Here is a 26,891-nt window from a genome sequence, read left to right on the forward strand (position 1 = left end):
TTTCTCCATGCTTGAGGGATTAGATTGGATTGGATTGGATTAGATTAGATTAGATTAGATTAGATTAGATTAGATTAGATTAGATTAGATTAGATTAGATTAGAATTCTTTATTGGCTAATAATAAAGCTTTCTCTCTCTCTTCCTCTTTCTCTCTTCCTCTGAAAGGAAATGCTCTACTGCCAACTTGCAAAGAGAGAGTGGGGGAGGACTACTTGGATTAGGACAAGATCTTCCTTAATAAGATGTGAAAAATAAGCACCTTGGGGCTTTGGCAAACACTGTGTTCTGCATTGCTAACAATAAACGGACACCCAAAATTGTGACTTACAAGGTGCCTTTTTTATAGGCATTTCTCATCTGTCCGTTGAAAAATTGGGACTGAGCCCTAAGCTTCTGAAATCAATAGGCATTACATCCTGTGTATATATTTATTTGTAGGACCTAAATGCTTCCGTAGTGTGAAAAGTTGAAGACTTATGATGATTTCAAAAATGTTTAAGAATATTGAATTATGAAATAACAATCACTATTAAGAGAATAGAATAGAATTCTTTATAGAATTCTTTATTGGCCAAGTGTGATTGGACACACAAGGAATTTGTCTTTGGTGCATATGCTCTCAGTGTACATAAAAAGACAAGATACATTCATTAAGAATCATAAGGTACAACACGTAACGATAGTCATAGGGTACAAATAAGCAATCAAATCATATTAGAAACAATCAATATAAATTGTAAGGATACAGCAACAAGTTACAGTCATACAGTCATAAGTGGGAGGAGATGGGTGACAGGAATGATGAGAAGATTAATAGTATTAGTAATGCAGACTTAGTGAATAGTTTGACAGTGTTGAGGGAATTATTTGTTTAGCAGATAAGGAATGATAAGACCCTTAGACCAAATCTTGTCTAAGCTTTCCAAACTTGCCAGAGCTTCTCTATCTTTAAAGGTGGAATTAAAGTCAAACCAATCACATCATCTGATGTGGTTGGTGCTGAATTCGAAATGCTTCAGAAGTATAGATGCAGCTTTCCTCAGTTTACCTATTATACATTTGAAATTAAGTTTTAAAATCCTGCTTTAAAATCCTGCCTTTCTAAATAGAATTTCAGTGTCTGGTCCCAAATAAGTCCACCCGGATTTATTGTGCCCAAAGGATTATAGAGAAAGGATAAGTAATTATTTCTATAATATTCAATAATATTTAGGGATTGGATTAAGTCAGGTGCTATTTAAATTGATTAAATTAGATTTCTTTAGATTGCGGAAAATGTGGTATTGCAGAGATTCAACTACATACAATACTTGTTTATTGGGTTCTTTAAAGCATTTACATGACATCTTTCGCTATAAAGTCCTCCCAGTAAAGGCTACAAAAGCTAACTTTATATATAAAGCAAGATAATTGAATGACATATGCATATTGCTAAGACTAAGCGGGAAGAAAATGACCTAATCATTTGTAAAATTCAAGATCTTGGCATATTTTGAATGATTCCCTACAAGAATTTTTGTCTTATCTTATGCAGCTGGAAACGTATTTAATTATCATATCTTTTTTTTAAAAAATGCATTGATTTGCATCATAAAAAATGCATCAATTTGAAACGGCATATAGCCAGGGGTGGGCTGCTGGGGGTTCACACGGGTTCGCAGGGGTTCAGGAGAACCTCTTGCTAAGATTCTGTGCAATTCAAAGAACCCCCAAATCCCACTCCTGGCTGGCCCCGCCCATCCCACCCCTCCCAGGAGTCCCCACTCAGCCTGTTTTGGATGCAGGTAAGTGCAGGAGAGGCTGAAAAATGGGCCTACAGGAAGTTTGGGAAGGCCACGAACGGGCCTCCAGATAGCCTCCGGAGCCTGGGGAGGCTGTTTTCGCCCTCCTGGAGGCTCAAAAAAATTCTCCGGAGCCCAGGGAAGGAAAAAATGTTCCCCACCACCACAATGCAGGAGGCCAACTAGGCCACACCCACCATGGTCACGCCCACCCAGCAACCAGGCAGAGAACCCCTTGCTAAAATTTTTGAAGCCCACCCCTGAATATAGCCCATTCTACTTCATAAGTACCCCCTATAACCCAATACAGCAGGGTACTCCAACCTTGGTCCCTTTAAGACTTGTGGACTTCAACTCCCAGAGTTGGCTGAGGGACTCTGGGAGTTGAAGTCCACAAGTCTTAAAGGGACCAAGGTTGGAGACCCTTGCAATATACAGTTTGATGTGCATGTCCTGCTTTATTCAAAGGGACTTCATTGTATGCAATGGATGTGTGTTGGCTTGTGGTCCTTCCTGTAAACAGTACAGAGGGCTTAAAACCTTGGGGGGGTGGGGAATGAACATTATCAGATGTTGCTTCGCATTTTAAATAGGGAAAAAAAGAAGCAACAAGAGAGTTCACCTGCACGAAGGTTCCCTCTGATGATGTCACTCCAACTGGCTAAAGATTTCCAGATGTTACAAAAGGTTTCAAATGCTTCCAAAGACAAAAGATGAAGATATAACATGATACGCACAGGAATTATCAAGAGGAAATATGCCAGAATTTTGAAACTCCAAACTCCTGAACGAAACTACATTTATTCTTTTCTTCTTGTAGGACACCAAAGCTTTGATCTTTAAAGTACTTTTCAGGAACAGAAGAGCAGAGATGGGCAGCGCTGTTAGGCGGGGGAAAGAAATGAATATGCTTTAATGTATTCCACAAAGTTACACAGCATAAAGAATTTGACTTCTCTTTTAAAGGATTCAGAATCACTTCCTAGAGGCACAGTTGACATCAACAGCCAGCAAATGAACTCACCAACACCTCCTCTTCCTCCTACTCTCTATGGTGCAGATAAAGTATTTCCTATTCCAATGGCTGGTTCTGGAGCAAAACCAAAGACTGGGGTGAGCTAAAAAAAAAAACAACTTTTAATGTATATGTGTGTGCTTGGAAAGGGATCTCAAACCATGGTTCCGTCCTATAGTTTTTATACATTTGTATAGTTTATTTTTGAAGAAACTGTCAAAATCTGTGGTGCAGCTAAGGTTCTTTTTCCCTGCCTGATTCAGAACGAGATGGAGAAGGAGTTTGTTTTTTTAAAAAAATCAAAGTATTTGGAAAGCTGGCAGTCAGTGCACATAGAAAGTAATGATTGTATTTACTCTTTGGTAAATACGAAACACTATCACAGGCATTATGTTCCACACAGCTCTTATTATCTTGGGGATGTAGATTATTTATTAAATATAATAACTAGTAAGTCATAAAATCAGTTCCTTATTTTACCCATATTTTTTCAGAAGATAGTCTGGGTTTTTAACTATAATAGCATTTAGCGCTACTAATAGCACTCATATAGCATTTATATACCTCTACACCAGGGGTGAAATGCTACCGGTTCATACCGGTTGTCCCAAAGCAGTAGTAAAAAATGCTACTAGTTCAGGCAAACCGGTATTTTCAATGATCAGCTGGGCGACGATCAGCTGTGACGTGTGATTTATATTAGCTAGAATTGTCAGATTTCCTGCTTTCTAGCTAATCTAAATCGTGTGGCACAGTGGATTCTCCCCCCCCCCCTTGCTGTTCTACTTACCTTTGCAGACTCTGAATGTTCCTTTTTTAGCACTCATTCAGTAGTGGACTCACAGAACTGGTAGCAAACTTCACCACTGCGCTGCACAGTGCTTTACAGCCCTCTCTAAGCAGTTTACAAAGTCAGCCTATTTCCCCCAACAATCTGGATCCTCACTTTGCCGACCTCGGAAGGATGGAAGGCTGAGTCAACCTTGAGCCAGTCAGAATTGAACAGTGAGCTGAAATTAGACTGCATTCTAACTACTGCGCCACCACGGCTCAGTGGTTAGAAGACAATAGCTTGTCTTCTAGTCCCTTAACTTGTCTCTCCCCTTGGGTATGCTTCTTGTCTTGACCACCTCACAAGGCTGGTAATTATATAAATGAACATAAATGAACATAATAATCAGACATACTGGAATAAACTACTTTTTCAATTATTCAAGCTATATGCATAAAGAAATGTAACTATATCATAGGCTCTTCTCAGTTTCTATCTTAACCTGAAATTAAAAGGGTTTCTAATATGTAGGGTTCTCTACCCTTGTAACAGGATACTATTCTTACATTCCTCCAAAACAATTACTCTTTGTATTTGACTGCAGTAACGTGGAATAATGCATTCATTATCTATTAAATTACCCATTGTACTTGGGCTTTAGAAAGAAGGCTTGTCCATTATTTTAAAACAGCATTGTGATAAATCTTCCATTGCAATCAGTGGTGAATGCTTAAAGGGAGATTTTCCTGCTTTTTTTGTACTGGATGCCCTAACCAAGAAAAATTTAATCATTTTTTATTTGAACATTTTAGTTGTTAAATATTGAATTATGATATATTTCATATATGTTTGTTGCAGCGATTTCTTGTTCAACATAATTCAAGTACAATTGACTAATAGGTTGAATAAATACAATTGCCCACACAATAGTGTGGGTGGGTGGCGATCGTTATCTTTCAATACAGATAGTCCTTGACTTACAATGGTAATTGACCCTGGCCTTTATGATAGTCATGACAGTCGTAAAGTGGGTCACTACATGCCTGAACCTGTTTTTATGACTTTTTTTGTGTGATGGTAGTTAAGCAAACATGTCAATCATAAAGCAAATGTTGCAGTTATTAAGTCAAGGACTATCTACCTATATGGTTCAATCCATTGTTTGGGGAAATATTCCTCAAAAAAGCTAATGCTGGAAATTCCAGATATTCTATGAACCTTCTGAACAGAAAATGCCTATATAGCAATTCTATGGGCTGGGCAGGTATAGGTGTCAGGCGTGTCTCCATTCAAAACCCCAAAAAGAAAACCCTCGACTCCATGGTTGTAGAGAAGAGGTACTTCTACTGAGTTTGAAATGATAGCAATGAAAGAAAAGATCTGAAGCAAAAAGCGCAAAAGTTACATATTGAAAGTATCCCCAAATCCCTCCTCCCAAGGAGCCAGGCTGAATGTTCAATCTCCAACCCATATGGTGTCATATGGGGCACACCTTCAGGTGTTTTCATCCATCTGCTATTCTAGGACAGTTGACCTTGACTGGGTATAAACAAGTCTATTCAACTGTGCAGTAATGTTGTGATCCAAAGCCCAAGTAGCTAGTAGGAAACTCAGTCAGTGTAAAAACAAACAAACTTTATTAGAGCAGCTGAGAATTAATTCATTCTCAGCACAGTCCAACTAAATTAAAGCAAATTCTTCCCAATGCAATTCCTCAGTCCTATCACCAACCTTGGTCCAATTAGGCAAACTGCCAAAGGCCTTTCTTGGGAAAAGTTCAGAAGACACCAATACAAAACAAATGCAACAAGACAAAACTATCAACACTGTTTTCCGGCAAAGAGCCCAAATGCCATTGCTGGTCTTTTAAGCCTTATGGGAGGGGCCAATCATCTTTTGGCCCTACTCCTGAGTCGTCCTCTTTGGTTGAGCTGTTCTTGCCTTCTGGCAGCTCTTCTCATGCGTGCATTAGGAACAGGCCCCTCCTGTTCCTCTGCCTCACTACTGTCAGCCTCTGGAGGCTCTGGAGTCCGCACATCACTCCCAGATGGCCCCGGCCCCATCTCTGCCTCCGACACAGAGCCTTCATCCGGGCCTTCCCCAGCCAGTCCTGGAGGCTGCGGAAGGCCCAGATGAAGGCTCTGCGTCTGACCATTTGGTACAAAATATAAATTGAAATGTAAATAAAGACCCTTAGTAAAGGTAAAGGTAAAGGTTCCCCTCGCACATATGTGCTAGTCATTCCCAACTCTAGGGGGTGATGCTCATCTCCATTTCAAAGCTGAAGAGCCAGCACTGTCCAAAGATGTCTTTGTGGTCATGACTAAATGCCAAAGGTAGACAGAACGCTGTTACCTTCCCACCAAAGGTGGTCCCTATTTTTCTACTTGCATTTTTCACGTGCTTTCAAACTGCTAGGTTGGCAGAAGCTGAGACAAGTAACAGGGGTTCATCCCGTTATGCAGCACTAGGGATTCGAACCACTAAACTACCTACTTTTTGATTGACAAGCTCAGCATCTTAGCCACTGAGCCACCATGTCCCTTTATAAAGACCCTAAATACAAATTAAAACTCTAATAAACTCAAGATAGCAAAATGCTATACCCTAAAGTGTTATTTCATGGTTTGTATCAGGCAGGAACAAAATAAATAAATAAATAAATAAGAAAGAAAGAAAGAGAGAGAGAGAGAGAGAGAGAGAGAGAGAAAGAGAGAGAGAGGGAGAAAGAAAGAAAGAAAGAAAGAAAGAAAGAAAGAAAGAAAGAAAGAAAGAAAGAAAGAAAGAAAGAAAGAAAGAAAGAATAATAATAACAGAGTTCGAAGGGACCTTGGAGGTCTTCTAGTCCAACCCCCTGCCCAGGCAGGAAACCCTACACCACTTCAGACAAATGGTTATGCAACATCTTCTTAAAAATTTCCAGTGTTGGAGCATTCACAACTTCTGCAGGCAAGTTGTTCCACTGATTAATTGTTCTAACTGTCAAGAAATTTCTCCTTAGTTCTAAGTTGCTTCTCTCCTTGATTAGTTTCCACCCGTTGCTTCTTGTTCTACCCTCAAGTGCTTTGGAGAACAGCCCGACTCCCTCTTCTTTGTGGCAGCCCCTGAGATATTGGAACACTGCTATCATGTCACTCCATCCTTCTTTTCGTTAAACTAGACATACCGAGTTCCTGCAACCGTTCTTCATATGTTTTAGCCTCCAGTCCCCTAATCATTTTTGTTGCTCTTCTCTGCACTCTTTCTAGAGTCTCAGCATCTTTTATACATTGTGGCGACCAAAACTGAATGCAATATTCCAAGTGTATACAGCATATATGCTGGGATGACATACAAGAATTGAAATATCAAGTGATAAACGTACATCTCTATAGTATTGGCAGGATATTAGGAAATTTTCAATTTATCCCACCTCTCTGAAGCCACATGGATAATGCCATTCAGAGAAAGAAATGCCCACAGAGGTTCGATAAAAGTGCCATCCTCGCTTTTATGGCAAAGTCCACATTAATAGTTTGCCAACTTACAAGAATTCTGCCAATGGGTCATGACCTTTTCCTAAGTCCTCATCAGTCTGGACAGCCATGTCTCACACACACTATTTAACCATTTATGTTGCCTTAGAAGAAAGAAGGCGGCCCTTGCCTTCACTGATAGTAGATAAGGTTGATGACTGTAGAAATTTATTAGCTATTTTCACTGCGTATATTCAGCTTGACAGGTAGACTGTGGTATCATGGAGATTCAGAAGGATAAAGCCAAGCAGTTTGATATTGCAATCTGAGGTAGTACATAATATTTACTGACAAGTTTGCTCTGTTCTATTCATTGTCCAATAATTCACTAATTACTGTATATGCCTTATAACGTCTTTGGAAGATGAGAAATTTAGCCTTTTTCCTAAGAGAAAAATTCAAACCGCTAGGGAAGCCATTTTCAGTAAAAGAAAGAATCATTGTATTATCCAGTAGAGTTGGGGAAAAAATTATTCAGCTAATGTGTTTCCCTGAAAATAAGACCCTATCTTATATTTTTTGAACCTCGGAATAAGTGCTTGGCCTTATTTTCGGGAATGTCTTATTACTTTGGGGCACAAGGAGCAAGACGGGGCTCCTCTTGCCGTCTTACCTGATTTCCAGCTCTGTCTCCCTAACCCTAACCAGAGGAAATGGCGGGGACCGGCTATTAAATATTTTTGGGGAGGGTTTATTTTGGCGGGGGGGCTTATTTTAGCGCATGCACTCAAAAACCCAATTGGGTTTATTATCAGGGAATGTCTTATTTTAGGGGAAACAGGGTATCTTTGGGGAATGGAAGTTAGCTTCATTTCAGGATGAAATTAGAGAATCAACATAAAAACTGAACCAAAATGAAGTCAGAATTGAAATTCTGTTTGGATATTGAATGGGTATCTTTTTAATCAAATATCTCTGGAAAAAATATTCCTCACATCTAGTTCCTTTCCTATAAAGGCTTCTGATAAGAATAAAACCACAACAATCCACGGAAGCTTTTGCCAAAGTCTACTCCTATTTATAGCATCAAAAGCCAACATAAAATCCTCAAAAGCAATAGAAAAGGCTTAAAAATGGAAAATTCCAGCCAGGCTTATAATGAGTTAATTAAAGCAGAGTCTCTTTGAAATGCTTCCTTCCCACAGATGTCACATCTGGAGTGTGTTGCCTCTCCTCAGACCAGCTGAGCATCCCCGTCTGCCTTTCAGTCTCCCAAACAATCACTCACCTCACATTACCTCCATTAACATACACAGACATGTCTACTTTTAGGTAACAAAACACATCTTGGAAGATTTCCAGATATCATGTTGTCATCCTTCAGCTAGAAACCTGACAGTAGTTCAGTATTCTGTTATGCTGTGAAACACGGTACAAAAATCACTGCATCTCATTCTCCTCCTGGAAAAATATCTGCGTGTACCAGATGCATGGTATAATTATTCAGAATTGCAGGGTGACGGTTCATGTGACCAAAATTGTCTGTGTCCCACATACTTTAGCTGCCACTGTCCTCATCCCACACCCCCACAAAAAATAGCGGTTACCAGATGATCCGGTTCTTGCTTCAGTCCAATGGAAGCACATTCCCCACATAGTCAAAACTGCACGTCCCAATTGTTTTCAGGCATCATATAAACTGCAGATTGGGCTAATTTAGGAATTAATAGCGAGGAAGCAAAGGCTAACGTTTCCTTGTTTCATAGAGTGGCTGTCTGCCCAAATCATAATCCAATGTGAGATACAGATAGACCTCAATTTACGACCTCAATTTGAGCCAAAAATTTATGTCGCTGAATGAGAAATTTGTGAGTTTTGCCCCATTTTACAATTTTTCTTGCCGCATTTGTTAAGTGAACCACTGCAGTTGTTAAGTTAGTAACACGGTTGTTAAGTGAACCTGGTTTCCCCACTGACTTTGCTTATCAGAAGGTCACAAAAGGGGATCAAGTGACCCAGCAACCATCATAAATATAAACCAGTTGTCAAGCATCTGAATGTAGAACACATGATCATGGGGATGCTGTAACAGTCGTAAGTGTGAGAAATGGTCATAAGTCAGTTTTTTTTCAGTGCCATTGTAACTTTGAACGGTCCCTAAACGAACTGTTGTAAGTCAAGGACTACCTGTACAGACTACCTGCTGGTCTGAATTGCAGTATGTTGGCTCAAGACGCCCATGGTAGTGCTTATTCTGGATTAAGGTTTTTAAGAAGAGACTGGACAGACACGTGTCTGAAATGGTATAGGGCTGGGAGTAGCATAGGCCGGCCCGACGACTCGGGAGGAGAACGCCCCACCCTGTTTCACAAGGCACACCTGGGGACTGAGACTTAAGGAGATGCTGTGGGGAGGGGTGTCCGTTGGGAAGAATCGCTGAATTCATGGAGTTTTGTGTGCCGTTGCCGATGTCTGGAGTTTGCTGGACTTCTTGCTTTATTGCTGCCTCGTTCCTTTGCCCCATTGGACTCATTGCCTTATTGCTGCCTTGATCTTTTGCCTCTCTGGATTTCTTGCCTTGAAACCATTGTGCTAACTGTTTTGCTGGACTACTCGTAGCCAGAGGCTGCTGGAGGTGTGTGTGAACACTTTGCTCTGGGACTTCCCATAAATGTAGAAGTGTTTAAAGAAAAGTTTGTGCAATAAAGTGGAGTTTGAACGATCAACTGGCTGTGTTGCCTCCATGCCTTGCCCTGGGTCATCACAGAATAACAGAGTTGGAACCTGTGCAACCGCGTGCTTAAGCAAGAAACCTACAAATGAAATCAGACAAATGATTGCCTAACCTCTTCTTAAAAACTTCCATCCGGTAAAAAGTTGAAGGAAGTAATGAGCTTTAAGACACGTGTGAAAACATGAGCAAGGAAAAGTTAATTGACTTAATGGGCCATTTTTGTATCAACTGCAAGATAATAAAAATGGCAGCTGTTGATCAGTGGACAACTATTCCCGCCTCCTTTCCACTCTTAGCAGGATGAAATACTGTAGTTGAAGGAGAGGAAACCCAACCAAATGCTAGACCCAACTGAAGTTGAGACTTCACTAAAAGGGAAAGAGGCACTTCAGGCCATCCATTGAAGTAGACATCACTGTCTATTGGAGATGGACAGTCAACTCTATGATCAATTTGGACAGATGTATTTTTTATAACTATTCCAAACTCAAAGTAGAAATTACTAAAAATCTATGATTCTGTTATAGCAAAATTCAGCAAACATGGATTTAATTAGTTCCACTGTAAGTGCAGAAAGATATCATAGTCAATACAGTACTTAATGTTGGAATAAAATCCAACACAGCTGTAATCTTTCTATCATTTCATATATTAAAGGAAATTATATCACTCATTGGCTTTCGCTTTTAAAAAAAAAATCATTATGGATGTCAATTGCAAGAGGAATTGCTATGTCCTCTTTACAATAAAAACACTGTGAAATGTTGGGCTGAGTAGAAAGGGAACTCAGCAAATGTGCAGATAAAACATACAGAAGGATCTTGACAGACTTGAACATTGGGCGCTATCTCACAAAGTGAAATTCAACTGTGAAAAAAGTAAGGTTCTACATTTAGGCAAGAAAAACAAAATGTACAGGTACGATATATGTGGTACCTCACTCAATAGTAGCAACTGTGAGAGGGATCTTGGAGTTCTAGTGGACAACCATTTAGATATGAGCCAGCAGTGTGCAGTAGCTGCCAAAAAAGCCAACACAGTTCTAGGCTGCATAAACAGAAGGATAGAATCAAGATCACGTGAAGTGTTAATACCACTCTATAATGACTTGGTAAGGCCACACTTGGAATATTGCATTCAGTTTTGGTCACCACAATGTAAAAAAGATGTTGAGACTCTAGAAAAGAGTGCAGAGAAGAGCAACAAAGATGATTAGGGGATTGGAGGCTAAAACATATGAAAATGTTTGCAGGAACTGGGCATGGCTAGTTTAATGAAAAGAAGGAGCAAAGGTGACATGATCGCAGTGTACTGATATTTGAGGCGCTCTCACAAAAAAGAGGCTGGTCAACCTATTTACCAAAGCACCAGAAGGCAAGATAAGAAGCAATGGATGGAAACTAATCAAGGAGAGAAGCAACCCTAGAACGAAGGAGAAATTTCCTGATGGTGAAGACAAGTAACCAGTGGAATAGCTTGCTTTCAGATGTTCTGGGTGCTCCATCACTGGAGGTTTTTAAGAAGAGATTGGACAGCCATTCGTCCAGAATGGTAAAAGGTCTCCTGCTTCTGCAAGTGGTTGGACTAGAAGCTCTCTGTTGTGTATGATCCTATTGGTGGGAATTTCCAGCGGGAAAACATTCAAATCCTATTGGCTGGTACCTGAGCCAGGTGTGTATAAAAGGGGGACCCTTCTGCCTGTATAATAATAATAATAATAATAATAATAATAATAATAATAATAATAATAATAATAATAATAATAATAATATCAGAGTTGGAAGGGACCTTGGAGGTCTTCTAGTCCAACCCCCTGCCCAGGCAGGAAACCCTACACCATTTCAGACAAATGGCTATCCAACATTTTCTTAAAAATTTCCAGTGTTGGAGCATTCACAACTTCTGCAGGCAAGTTGTTCCACTGATTAATTGTTCTAACTGTCAGGAAAGTTCTCCTTAGTTCTAGGTTGCATCTCTCCTTGATTAGTTTCCACCCATTGCTTCTTGTTCTACCCTTTGGAGAATAGTTTGACTCCCTCTTCTTTGTGGCAACCCCTGAGATATTGGAACACTGCTATCATGTCTCCCCTAGTCCTTCTTTTCATTAAACTAGGCATACCGAGTTCCTGCAACCATTCTTCATATGTTTTAGCCTCCAGTCCCCTAATCATCTTTGTTGCTCTTCTCTGCACTCTTTCTAGAGTCTCAACATCCTTTTTACATCGTGGCGACCAAAACTGAATGCAGTATTCCAAGTGTGGCCTTACCAGGGCATTATAAAGTGGTATTAACACTTTAACGTAACGTATTAACGTATGTACTTTCGCTGAAGTCTCACACTAAATAAAAAAGCTGTTGTCACTCACTTGTCTCAAGCCTCCTCACTCACCCGATCTAACACTCTCCAACTCTGTTATTCTGTTAAGTGACTGTTCTACGGTCACTTAATGATTTTCACAACTGAACATGGACTGGCTTTCTCCACCTCTTGTTTAACCACCACATTACACATTTAATTTTGATGTATTCCATTTTGCCCATATCTGGTAAGCCAAGATGTATCTTACTGTAGCTGTGAAAGAGGTTCACCACAAGATAGTTGTTTAGCCTGGTATGTGCTTTCAGGGTCATCTGTATGTTATTGATTTAATCACTTTAGGCTTTTATTTGCCAGCCTATGACACAGACGCCGATTTCTAAACGTTTAACTATGCATTTGGCAATTCTAAGCCACAAAGGAATGTGTATCAGTCTGAAAAACACAAGAGTCAGCAGTCTTTTGCCCCAGTAAGCATGAGAAAGTTTAAGAAAGCAAAGTTAACAAGGACAAGGGGAAAGGAGATAAATACGCCACATGTCACTGTCTGATGAAGAAACATGTCACACAGCTCCGGGCAACTACCATAGCTCTTCCTTGCATTTAGCGAAATGTATAGTCTATGTGACTGTAAAACTATAGTTATCCTTTTTGCTGCATCAAGCAGGGTTCAAAGCAACCACAAAATCCCTGCCTCTGAACTGGCAGTAGAAATTTGACTGTGATGTTTATATGGATGGGAAAAAAAGAAGCCATGAAAGCATTGACAAATGGAAAGAGAAACTTACCCAAATTTGAATGGCAACAACAACAAAAGCTTTCTGTATTCCATATTTATAATTTGCATTGCATTCGCTCTTCTTCTCTGCATTACTATTACTATTAATCTTCTCATTGTTCCTATCACCCATCTCCCCCCACTTATGACTGTATTTATTTATTTGTTTATTTATTTGTTTATTTATTTATTTATTTATTTATTTATTTATTTATTTATTTATTTATTTATTTATTTATTACATTTGTATACCGCCCTTCTCCCGAAGGACTCAGGGCAGTTCACAGCCAATAAAAACCGCAATACAGATTAAAAAACAGTATAAAAAACTAATTCGATATATGGCCTAAAAATTTTAAATACGATTAAAAAGCCCATTTAAAAACCCCAATTTTAAACCCCAATTTAAAACTATGTTTAAGCTAGTCCTGCACGTGGAAACAACAACGTCTTCAGCTCGCGGCGGAAGGTCTGGAGGTCGGGGAGTTGACGAAGCCCCGGAGGCAGCTCGTTCCAGAGGGCAGGAGCCCCCACAGAGAAGGCCCTCCCCCTGGAGGTCGCCAGCCGACATTGTTTGGCTGACGGTATCCGAAGGAGGCCCTCTCTGTGAGAGCGCACTGGTCGGTGGGAGGCTACTGGTGGCAGTAGGCGGTCCCGTAGATACCCCGGTCCTAAGCCATGGAGCGCTTTAAAGATGATAACACAAGAAAACTTGTTGCTGTATCCTTACGATTTATATTGTTTGTTTCCTAGTATGATTTGATCGCTTATTTGTACCCTATGGCTATCATTAAGTGTTGTATCTTATGATTCTTGACGAATGTATCTTCTCTTTTTATGTACACTGAGAGCATGTGCACCAAAGACAAATTCCTTGTGTGTCCAATCACACTTGGCCAATAAAGAATTCCATAAAGAATTCTATTCTGTTCTCTTAATAGTGATTGTTATTTCATAATTCAATATTCTTAAACATTTTTGAAATCATCATAAGTCTTCAACTTTTCACACTACGGGAGCATTTCGGTCCTACAAATAAATATATACACAGGATGTAATGCCTATTGATTTCAGAAGCTTAGGGCTCAGTGCCAATTTTTCAACGGACAGATGAGAAATGCCTATAAAAAAGACACCTTGTAATTTTCCAGTCACAATTTTGGGTGTCCGTCTAAGTGATGATTGTTAGCAATGCAGAACACAGTGTTTGCCAAAGCCCCAAGGTGCTTATTTTTCACATCTTATTAAGGAAGATTTTGTCCTAATCCAAGTAGTCCTCCCCCACTCTCTCATTGCAAGTTGGCAGTAGAGCATTTCCTTTCAGAGGAAGAGAGAAAGAGGAAGAGAGAGAGAAAGAGAGATGATGGAGATGGAGACAGAGATGGAGGGAGAGAGAGAGAGGGAGGGAGAGGGAGGGAGGGAGGGAGAGGGAGAGGGAAAAGGAGAGAGAGGGAGGAAGAGACAGGGATGGAGATGGAGATGGAGATGGAGATGGAGAGGGAGAAGGAGAGGGAGATGGAGATGGAGGGAGGGAGGGAGGGAGAGAGGGAGGGAGAGAGACTTTTTTTTTAATTTGAATTTATATCCCGCCCTTCTCCCGAAGGACTCAGGGCAGTTCACAGCCAATAAAAACCGCAATACAGATTAAAAAACAGTATAAAAAACTAATTCGATATATGGCCTAAAAATTTTAAATACGATTAAAAAGCCCATTTAAAAACCCCTAATTCAAAACCCCGATTTAAAACTATGTTCAAGCTAGTCCTGCACGTCGAAACAACAACGTCTTCAGCTCGCGCGGAAGGTCCGGAGGTCGGGGAGTTGACGAAGCCCCGGAGGCAGCTCGTTCCAGAGGGCAGGAGCCCCCACAGAGAAGGCCCTCCCCCTGGAGGTCGCCAGCCGACATTGTTTGGCTGACGGTATCCGAAGGAGGCCCTCTCTGTGAGAGCGCACTGGTCGGTGGGAGGCTACTGGTGGCAGTAGGCGGTCCCGTAGATACCCCGGTCCTAAGCCATGGAGCGCTTTAAAGATGATAACACAAGAAAACTTGTTGCTGTATCCTTACGATTTATATTGTTTGTTTCCTAGTATGATTTGATCGCTTATTTGTACCCTATGGCTATCATTAAGTGTTGTATCTTATGATTCTTGACGAATGTATCTTCTCTTTTTATGTACACTGAGAGCATGTGCACCAAAGACAAATTCCTTGTGTGTCCAATCACACTTAATAATAAAGAATTCCATAAAGAATTCTATTCTGTTCTCTTAATAGTGATTGTTATTTCATAATTCAATATTCTTAAACATTTTTGAAATCATCATAAGTCTTCAACTTTTCACACTACGGGAGCATTTCGGTCCTACAAATAAATATATACACAGGATGTAATGCCTATTGATTTCAGAAGCTTAGGGCTCAGTGCCAATTTTTCAACGGACAGATGAGAAATGCCTATAAAAAAGACACCTTGTAATTTTCCAGTCACAATTTTGGGTGTCCGTCTAAGTGATGATTGTTAGCAATGCAGAACACAGTGTTTGCCAAAGCCCCAAGGTGCTTATTTTTCACATCTTATTAAGGAAGATTTTGTCCTAATCCAAGTAGTCCTCCCCCACTCTCTCATTGCAAGTTGGCAGTAGAGCATTTCCTTTCAGAGGAAGAGAGAAAGAGGAAGAGAGAGAGAGAGAGATGATGGAGATGGAGACAGAGATGGAGGGAGAGAGAGAGAGGAGGAGAGGGAGGGAGGGAGGGAGGGAGGAGAGGAAAAGGAGAGAGGAGGAAGAGACAGGGATGGAGATGGAGATGGAGATGGAGATGGAGATGGAGATGGAGATGGAGATGGAGATGGAGATGGAGATGGAGACAGAGATGGAGGGAGAGAGACTTTTTTTTTAATTTGAATTTATATCCCGCCCTTCTCCGAAGACTCAGGGCGGCTTACATTGTGTTAAGCAATAGTCTCATCCATTTGTATATTATATACAAAGTCAACTTTTATTGCCCCCAACAATCTGGATCTTCATTTTACCTACCTTATAAAGGATGGAAGGCTGAGTCAACCTTGGGCCTGGTGGGACTTGAACTTGCAGTAATTGCAAGCAGCTGTGTTAATAACAGACAGACTTAGCCTGTTGAGCCACCAGAGGCCCTGACTTCACTCAGAAATCCATCTCTTACCATAATGTGTTTGATTTCTTTACTTGCAGAGATTTTGAACAAATTCCTTGTGGGTCTAATCACACTTGGCCAAATAAAGTATTCTATTCTTCTATTCTATTCTATAATCATATGCAATATTGACGAGGTTGCATATTTTTGATCTGATAATTTTATTTGATCCCTGCAGTACAGTTGTAATGAACTCATTCCCCCTTCAAATATCTGAAAACATGGCATTATTTTGACCTTATTACAGAGAATACTTTAATACATTCTTTACAGCTAATAGCACTGGCACACTAATTTAGCACGGTACATTTTTAATATCTTCTGAATCATACAAGTATCAATTTAAAAAAAGAGACAAGAAAGAACTTCTTTTGAAGTGACTTGCCACAATTAAGAGATATTACATTTTCAGTAAAGTTTTCAATGTTGCTTGAGTCGGGCTAGTCTAAAGAAAAGAAGAATTGGAGTGACATGATAGTAGTATATCAGTATTTGAGGGGCTGCCACAAAAATGAGGGGGTCAAATTATTCTCCAAAGCACCAGAAAGCAGGGCAAGAAATAATGGTTGGAAACTAATCAAACAGAGAAGCAACCTGGAATTAAGGAGAAACTTCCTAATAGTGAGGACAATTAATCAGTGGAATAGCTTCCAGAAATCGCGGGCACTCCATTAGCGGAAGTTTTTTAGAAGACACTAGGTAGTCACTTGTCTGAGATGGTATAGGAGAGTGATGGCTAACAAAGCGGGGGGAGCGCAGGGAGATGTCGTGCATGTGCATTCAATGCCCCACTCCCCCCGCAATCCCCCATGCATGCACATGCAACCCCCCCCTATGCTCCCATGTGCACGACCCCCTGCACCCAATTTTGGGCCTAGCAGACCTACCTGAAGCCTTGGAGGCCGGAAACGGCCCATTTTCAGACTTCTGGTAGGCCTGGTAGGTCTGGTTTTTGCCCTCCCCAAGCTCCAGAAGCTTTCCTGGAGCCTGGGGAGGGTAAAAACAGCCTCTCCCACCACCATCACCCAGAGGTCCTTTGGAGTCAAAAACACCCTCCCAGAACCTCCACACGAACCCTGTAATTACCTATCATCCAAAACTGGCTGCATGGGGACTCCTGGGAGGGGAGGGGCAGTGCGGTTGGGGCCAGCCAAAAATCAGCTAGAGCTGAGGCAGGGCAACGGCTCGCGTACCCGAAGATACGACTCCATGTGCCAACTGGTGGCACGTGTGCCATAGGTTCACCATCACGGGTATGGGGGTCTCCTGTTTGAGCAGGAGGTTGGACTAGAAAACCTCAAGGGTCCCTTCCAGCTCTATTCTGATTTTGAATTTGAATTTATCACTAGTGCAGGTTTTGAGGGGCTCTTTCCTGTTTCTTTTTCCTTCTCATACATGCGGAGAAGGGAAACTTTGCTGGCTCTGTGGCTCCAGTTTGGATGAATCTGCCTGTAGTTTTCTTTTAGGCACTGTTTCCTTCTTCCTTTCACACCCCATTCGCTTTTTCTTACACAGAATATTTACAGACTCCTTCTTTCCCCACACCCACCGTATTGTACCATTGTTGCTCTGATGCTACAGTGATTAAAACAAAAGGAACAGGTTGCTCCTTCATTCCTACGTTTCATGTACTTCCATAGAAACTTTCTTGCAAGGAAGGGAAATTGTCTAAAGTCACTTGTTCTGAGATGGATGACTACATAAATAGAATGAATGGGTGAATAAATAACCTATAGTTCAGTGATAAAACTGTTCAGTGAAACTTGTACTTCCATTTCAACATGACTAGATTGAAAAGATTTGAACAGAGAAGGGGACAAAATTGCAATACTGTGGGGACAGGTGAGGAAAGCAAAGGAAGCTATCATGGCCCCGTCATAGCCTGAGTCCGCGGAGGAGGATGAGCCAGAGGTCAAGGGGGCAACCTCTTTGTCTCCGGAGGAAAGTGGGGAGGAGCAGGACAAGGTAGCCCTGGGTCCCTCAGGCCTGGGATGGCCTGCCAGCAGGGAAGAATGGGGGCAGGATGACCGAGAGCATGGGGAAGAGAGGACAGGCAATGGAGATGAGGAATAACAGAGCTCAGGCAACCAGCAAGGATCGCCCCTCCTGATCCCTGAGCACGGAGAGTGGAGAAGAGGCGGGAGTAGCATAGGCCGGCTCGACGACTCGGGAGGAGAACACTGCACCCTGTTTCACAAGGCACACCTGGGGACTGAGACTTAAGGAGATGCTGTGGGGAGGGGTGTCTGTTGGGAAGAATCGCTGAATTCATGGAGTTTTGTGTGCCGTTGCCAATGTCTGGAGTTTGCTGGACTTCTTGCTTTATTGCTGCCTCGTTCCTTTGCCCCATTGGACTCATTGCCTTATTGCTGCCTTGATCTTTTGCCTCTCTGGATTTCTTGCCTTGAAACCATCGTGCTAACTGTAATGTATCTTTAAAAGTTTTGGCGGGAATTAGCACGTTGCTGATTGGTTGAGGCCACCGGCCGAACTGTATATAAAGAGAGGTTTGCCCCAGTACTGGTTGCTGGGTTCACTGTATATTAAAGAGCTGTTGTCACTACCCTGGTCTCCTGCCTCGTTATTGCCCAAACTTAACACTGGCGACGAAGGTGGGATCCCGAGGCTAAAAGCACCAGGAAAGAGCTGAACGCACGACAAGGACCGAACCCAGCAAATTCAGGGCGGAAACGCAGCGATGGCCAGCTACACACCTCCCGCGCCGTTTGACCCATCCAAGGAGAAATGGGGGACATACATGACCCGTTTCGAGAGTTTCCTCGAGGCGAACGAACTGCAAGGAGTTCCAGACAACAGAAAAAGGGCATATTTCCTGAGCCACTGCGGTCCCGAGGTCATCGACATCGCAGAAGCCCTGGCAGAGCCAACGCCGGTACAATCGGTATCGTGGCAAACTCTGCAGAACCTATTGAAGAACCATTTCGCCAACACCGTCCAAATACGTGCAACGCTTTGAATTTGGAGAGCGAGACAGCAAGAGGGCGAGTCCATCAGCGAATACATGGCCGCCTAAGGAAAGCCTCTAAATATTGTGGGTACCGAGATTTGGATGAGGAACTGTTGGAGCAACTCATCCGTGGGGTCAGGGACATTCGTTATGGAGGCGGCTGCTATCCAAGAGCAACCTATCGCTGGCAAACGCTCTGGACGAAGCCAGAGCTCATGAGATGTCCACCCAAGCAGCGGAAACCCTACAAAAGCCGCCACACCAATGGCGAGCGAAATCAACTCCGTCCACAACGAAGAAATCCAGACCGAATCAGACGGCGAGGATGAGGAAGGAGTTTTCCACACCGAGACCGAGAAAGAAGACCGATGAATGCGGAAGTTGCGGAGGGCAACACCAGCGTCAACAATGCAAGTTCAAGGACGCTACATGTCGGCGGTGCGAGAAGAAGGGGCACCTGGCTCAAGTCTGTCGAGCACCCCAACCTTCCCGCCGAAAATTCAAACCAACCAATCAGAGCGCGGGATCGGCAAGGCGACCCGTGATTGGTCAAAACAAAAAGGGCGCGAAGTCAAATCGAACGACCGTGGTAGTGGGTCGGGCAGCGACCCGCGTAGAGAAGAAAATCTTCACAAAACCGAAAATCGAAGGAGTGCCGTGCCGACTGGAGGTGGACACAGGGTCAGCGATCACAATCATGTCCTGGGACACTTTTGCGAAAGCTTTGCCGAACATCGCCAAGCGCAAACTGCGAACACAGCGGCTAAAAGTTCAAGACTACCAAGGGAATCGCATCCCTGTTCGAGGGACAACATCCGTCCGCGTCGAGTACGGACCACACAAGAAAACCCTGCCCATCACGATAGTCGAGGGGACCCTGCCAAGCTTGTTGGGACTAGACTGGTTTCGAGCATTGGGCATGGGAGTGACTGGCATCTACAGAAACGACTTTAACCTAAAGGACGCCCTCATGGAAGAATTCGAAGATGTTTTCAAAGACTGCCTGGGCAAGTACAAGGGGACCCCTATTTCTTTCAACTTAGATCCTCAGGTAGCCCCCATACGGTTAAAAGCGAGGAGGGTTCCTTTCGCCCTTAAGCCCAAGATTGACCGGGAAATAGACAAACTAGTTAGTCAAGGGATACTAGTACCAGTCGATCATGCAAAATGGGAGACGCCAATCGTCACCCCAGTAAAACCAGATGGGTCAGTTCGAATTTGCGCTGACTACAAGGCGACCTTAAACAAAGCCTTGCAAAAAAGCGCTTACCCGGTTCCAGTGGTGCAACACTTGCTGCACTCGCTGGGGCAAGGGCACATTTTTGCCAAATTAGATTTGGCCCAAGCCTATCAACAGCTGCCCGTAGATGCCAACACAGCCGAAGCCCAGACAATTGTAACACACAGAGGTGCCTTTAAATGTACCAGATTACAGTTTGGGGTGAGTGTGGCACCTGGCCTTTTTCAAAATTTAATGGAGCGACTTCTGCAAGGGCTCCCGGGGGTGGTACCATATTTTGATGATGTGTTAGTATCCGCCGAGAATTTGGAAGAACTAGGGGAGCGTTTGAGAAAAGTTTTGGGCATTTTCCGGTCAGCCGGTCTAAAAGTTAAATTGAACAAATGCCAAATAGGGGTAGAATCCGTAGATTTCTTGGGCTACCGAATAGACAAGGAAGGAATTCACCCCACAGAGAGCAAAATCAAGGCAATAAAAAGGCCCCAGCCCCAGAAACAAAACAGAGCTACAGGCATTTCTGGGTCTATTGAACTTTACGCGGTCTTTTTAAAAATAAGGCAACTGTTGCCGAGCCGCTACATAAGTTACTGGGAAAGAATGCTGTTTGGTCTTGGGGAAAGGCAGAAGCTAGAGCATTCGAGGCAGTAAAAACCTACTATCGAACGATAGTTTACTGATCCAGTACAATAGCACAATGCCATTGGTGTTAGTTTATGCATCCCCTATGGGGTGGGGGCTGTGCTCAGCCATAGACTCCAAATGGCACAGAAGCCCCAATAGCCTTCTACTCCAGAACAATGTCCTCGGCAGAGAGGAACTATAGTCAGTTGGATAGGAAGCCCTAGCCATAGTTTCAGGAGTGAAAAATTTCACGAATACGCTTTTGGTCGAGACTTTGAAATTGTTACAGACCATAGACCACTGTTAGGGTTGCTGGCTGGCGACCGCCAACACCCGTGGCACTCTCGCCCGATTGACCCGATGGACTATCTTTCTAGCTGCCTACTCCTATAAACCGCGGCATCGGCCAGGAAAGGAGTTGGGGCATGCGGACGATTAAGCAGATGCCCACTGCCAGGGGCGATCGAGACCCCACTCCGGGACACCCATACTGTTAATTGACTCTCTGGACTCTGGCCCAGTCACGCCTAAGGAGGTGGCTCGGCTTCATACCGACATTACTTTGAGAACTGTAATTGGTTGGGTTCAAAGAGGGTGGCTCTGGCCGCGAGCTTTCAAAGAATTTGTTAAGAAAAGCGGGAATTATCAGTGCAAGGGGTTGCCTGCTCTGGGAGATAGGGTGGTTGTTCCAGAGAAACTGAGGGGAAAAGTTCTGGAACTTCTGCACGAAGGTCACCCTGGGATCGTGAGAATGAAGGGTTTAGCTAGGAGCTATGTGTGGTGGCCCCTAATGGACAAAGAGATTAGCGACAAGGTTGGCAGATGCCAAGTGTGCCAGGAGTCCAGACCACTACCACCTACGGCCCCAATCCGGGAGTGGGAGAAACCCCAAGGCCCATGGTCCCGTATACATATAGACTTCGCCGGCCCCTTCCACGGCCAAACGTTTCTAATAGTGGTGGATGCATTCTCCAAATGGTTGGAGATCATCCTAATGAAATCCACAACCGCTGAAGCTGTCATTTCAGCACTAAGGCACCTTTTCGCAACGCACGGGTTGCCGGACACTCTAGTGTCAGACAATGGGCCACAGTTCACTGCGACACTTTTTGAGGGGTACTTGGCAGAAGAGGGCATCCGACATGCCCTCTCGGCGCCTTTCCACCCTGCGACGAACGGCCTTGCTGAACGTTTCGTCCGGAGCGCGAAAGAGGCATTGTCCAGAAGTGGCCCAGGCGATTGGCAATCACAAATTGATGCATTCCTAACGGTACAACACAGAACCCCTTGTGTGGCCACTGGCCGCAGCCCAGCAGAACTACTGATGGGACGAAAACTAAGATGCCCATTAGACCGTTTAAACCCGAATTACACGCCAGACGGGTACAAAACAACACCAGGCAAAACAAGAGAACTGGCCATAGGAAGCTATGTATGGGCACACAATTACGGTGATGGCCCAAACTGGCTAAAGGGAACAATCATAGACACCACGGGCCCCAAGTCGTACCTCGTGGAGATAGAGGACGGCCGGGTGTGGAGCCACATAGATCAGCTAAGAAATAGAATTAACACTCGACCAGAGATAGATGGGACGGGCCCTGACTACTCATTGATTGAACCCACAGCTGACTCAAGCCGAGAAAAAACGGGGGACTTATCTGGTTCAGACGAGGTCCAGCGACACCATCCGGTCCTTCCTGAGGACAGCAGGCACGACTCGGCAAGTAATCCAAGGCCGGATGGCCTGGAGGAGGAGCTGAGAGGAACGAGCAGTCCCTCCCGTCAGCTCGACTCACTCCCAGAAAATGAACCGCGAGGTCCGGAGAGTTAGGAAACGCCCAGCCACTCGCGGCCTACACGAGAAATAATATGCTAAATGTATGCAAATATGAGTAAAGTGTTTTCTGGGAGGGAAGGAGTGTAATGTATCTTTAAAAGTTTTGGCGGGAATTAGCACGTTGCTGGTTGGTTGAGGCCACCGGCCGAACTGTATATAAAGAGAGGTTTGCCCCAGTACTGGTTGCTGGGTTCACTGTATATTAAAGAGCTGTTGTCACTACCCTGGTCTCCTGCCTCGTTATTGCCCAAACTTAACAGGTTCAAAATGTTTCACTCCATATCCAAGTAGCTTCTTCAGTCTGTATGAGTTGGCTAGGTTCAGATTGAAGAAGCTACTTGGATAAAGCAGCAAAATGTTTCAAACCAACAAGAAAAGAAGTCCAGGTTGTCATGACTCAACGTCCAGGCATCTGGAAGCATGCATATGCCTAAGTGAGGAAAGGAACATCCAGAGACAAAGGCCTTTCAGGTAACTCTTAGTAATATCAATCCAATTTGGAAGAAGTTATGGGAAAAATAAGAATTACAAATGGAATATGATATCTGAATTGCTTGCAAAATTGCATGATTTAAGTATGATGGCTTCATAATAAAACTTTGCCTGGAAGCATCCCAAGTCTTTTCCATCTGTGAACATTGATTAAGAAACCAATAACTGTTGCTGTGAACTTAACTTCCCAAATAAACATTTTGCTGGATAAGAAAATGTACATCTGATCTAGATGGATATCTGCATTTCACCATGCACAAATCATCAGGTCATTGTGTATCAGCACCGCTTTCAAAGCACAGATAAGGACATTTTTAAATGGTGACCATAGCAGCTCTCTTTAGTCTCACAGTAGAAAAGCACAATGCCTGCTTGAAAAGCTCATCAACCATATCAACCCCCCTTTAAAAAGCACTCATTGTTTAAAGGCCATAGTTCATGATCATTAATTATTTCTTGCTATTAACAACTGGTACTCAGGCATATTCAGATTAAAAATGAAAGACACAATCCCAGATGGATGCACTACTAATTGAAATAATAGGTTTACGGGACTGACAATTTTTTAAAAATTGGAATTGCGAAAATAACACCAGGAAAAGGAGTTCAATAAAAAGTAGTGGTTTTTCTATACCTCCTAGACTTAATCCCAGGCAGCCATCAATCTCCATTAGATTTACTATAGGTTAGGAAACTTATAAATTTATTCAAGTTATAAAACTACAGTACCCATTTCATATATTAAAGGAAATTATATCACTCATTGGCTTTCGCTTTTTAAAAAAAAATCATTATGGATGTCAATTGCAAGAGGAATTGCTATGTCATGTCCTCTTTACAATAAAAACACTGTGAAATGTTGGGCTGAGTAGAAAGGGAACTCAGCAAATGTGCAGATAAAACATACAGAAGGATCTTGACAGACTTGAACATTGGGCGCTATCTCACAAAGTGAAATTCAACTGTGAAAAAAGTAAGATTCTACATTTAGGCAAGAAAAACAAAATGTACAGGTACGATATATGTGGTACCTCACTCAATAGTAGCAACTGTGAGAGGGATCTTGGAGTTCTAGTGGACAACCATTTAGATATGAGCCAGCAGTGTGCAGTAGCTGCCAAAAAAGCCAACACAGTTCTAGGCTGCATAAACAGAGGGATAGAATCAAGATCACGTGAAGTGTTAATACCACTTTATAATGCCTTGGTAAGGCCACACTTGGAATATTGCATTCAGTTTTGGTCGCCACGATGTAAAAAAGATGCTGAGACTGTAGAAAGAGTGCAGAGAAGAGCAACAAAGATGATTAGGGGACTGGAGGCTAAAACATATGAAAAATGTTTGCAGGAACTGGGCATGGCTAGTTTAATGAAAAGAAGGAGCAGAGGTGACATGATCGCAGTGTACTGATATTTGAGGCGCTCTCACAAAAAAGAGGCTGGTCAACCTATTTACCAAAGCACCAGAAGGCAAGATAAGAAGCAATGGATGGAAACTAATCAAGGAGAGAAGCAACCCTAGAACAAAGGAGAAATTTCCTGATGGTGAAGACAAGTAACCAGTGGAATAGCTTGCTTTCAGATGTTCTGGGTGCTCCATCACTGGAGGTTTTTAAGAAGAGATTGGACAGCCATTCGTCCAGAATGGTAAAAGGTCTCCTGCTTCTGCAAGTGGTTGGACTAGAAGCTCTCCGTTGTGTATGATCCTATTGGTGGGAATTTCCAGCGGGAAAACATTCAAATCCTATTGGCTGGTACCTGAGCTAGGTGTGTATAAAAGGGGGACCCTTCTGCCTGTATAATAATAATAATAATAATAATAATAATAATAATAATAATAATAATAATAATAATAATAATAATAATAATAATAATAATAATATCAGAGTTGGAAGGGACCTTGGAGGTCTTCTAGTCGAACCCCCTGCCCAGGCAGGAAACCCTACACCATTTCAGACAAATGGCTATCCAACATTTTCTTAAAAATTTCCAGTGTTGGAGCATTCACAACTTCTGCAGGCAAGTTGTTCCACTGATTAATTGTTCTAACTGTCAGGAAAGTTCTCCTTAGTTCTAGGTTGCATCTCTCCTTGATTAGTTTCCACCCATTGCTTCTTGTTCTACCCTTTGGAGAATAGTTTGACTCCCTCTTCTTTGTGGCAACCCCTGAGATATTGGAACACTGCTATCATGTCTCCCCTAGTCTTTCTTTTCATTAAACTAGGCATACCGAGTTCCTGCAACCATTCTTCATATGTTTTAGCCTCCAGTCCCCTAATCATCTTTGTTGCTCTTCTCTGCACTCTTTCTAGAGTCTCAACATCCTTTTTACATCGTGGTGACCAAAACTGAATGCAGTATTCCAAGTGTGGCCTTACCAGGGCATTATAAAGTGGTATTAACACTTTAACGTAACGTATTAACGTATGTACTTTCGCTGAAGTCTCACACTAAATAAAAGAGCTGTTGTCACTCACTTGTCTCAAGCCTCCTCACTCACCCGATCTAACACTCTCCAACTCTGTTATTCTGTTAAGTGACTGTTCTACGGTCACTTAATGATTTTCACAACTGAACATGGACTGGCTTTCTCCACCTCTTGTTTAACCACCACATTACACATTTAATTTTGATGTATTCCATTTTGCCCATATCTGGTAAGCCAAGATGTATCTTACTGTAGCTGTGAAAGAGGTTCACCACAAGATAGTTGTTTAGCCTGGTATGTGCTTTCAGGGTCATCTGTATGTTATTGATTTAATCACTTTAGGCTTTTATTTGCCAGCCTATGACACAGACGCCGATTTCTAAACGTTTAACTATGCATTTGGCAATTCTAAGCCACAAAGGAATGTGTATCAGTCTGGAAAACACAAGAGTCAGCAGTCTTTTGCCCCAGTAAGCATGAGAAAGTTTAAGAAAGCAAAGTTAACAAGGACAAGGGGAAAGGAGATAAATACGCCACATGTCACTGTCTGATGAAGAAACATGTCACACAGCTCCGGGCAACTACCATAGCTCTTCCTTGCATTTAGCGAAATGTATAGTCTATGTGACTGTAAAACTACAGTTATCCTTTTTGCAGTCTACTACAGTACATTAGAGATAGCATCAAGCAGGGTTCATGTAATGTTAATTAGAATGTAATTGTTATAATAGATATATTTTGGATGATATAGGTGTAATTTTAACAATGTTATTTGACATAAGTAAGGTAAAGTGAAGATTTTAATTATTACAATTGACACTTTGGATATTTGTAATATTATTTGTTGTATATATAAATGTTAAAGATGTGAAAAGATGGACTATTGCTTACCCCTGAAGGTTGGACAGAAAAATTAAAGAAACTAAGTTGGAAATATGAACTATTTTTGAGAGATTGCTAAGGGAAGAAAGACATTTTAGAAGAAACCTTGGTGAATATTGGAAGATGGAACGTTGTTTTGATATTGATTGATGAAGGTTGGATACGTACTTTATTCAAGAATAAACACTAACTCAATCGGAAACTTTTGAGAATTCTAGGAGTGGAATGGTCTGATATATAATGGAGTGGAAGAAAAGTATCTTCTTTGTCTTTGGAAGGGGAGTGGAGGTTTTAAGGAACGACTATGGATTATGATTTGTGCTAGATTTTAATTTTTGTTGTTAGTTTTATACCCTGTACTCGGTTCTCGGAAGTCCTGGGGGTGGGGAGGAAGG

At 42.3% G+C, this 26,891-nt stretch overlaps 1 protein-coding gene across 3 annotated transcripts in view; it reads left to right on the forward strand.

Moving 5' to 3' along the window:
- The window catches only part of DLC1 (DLC1 Rho GTPase activating protein), a 390,319-nt gene that overhangs the window by 105,461 nt on the left and 257,967 nt on the right, over window positions 1-26,891 (forward strand). For all 3 annotated transcript variants that reach the window (XM_058193746.1, XM_058193744.1, XM_058193745.1), the window contains one exon: window positions 2,750-2,896. In XM_058193746.1, coding sequence (XP_058049729.1) covers window positions 2,750-2,896 — 147 coding nt within the window. The remainder of the gene's footprint in view (window positions 1-2,749; window positions 2,897-26,891) is intronic.

Source organism: Ahaetulla prasina, chromosome 8 (assembly GCF_028640845.1).
Source record: "Ahaetulla prasina isolate Xishuangbanna chromosome 8, ASM2864084v1, whole genome shotgun sequence".
NCBI lineage: Eukaryota > Metazoa > Chordata > Lepidosauria > Squamata > Colubridae > Ahaetulla > Ahaetulla prasina.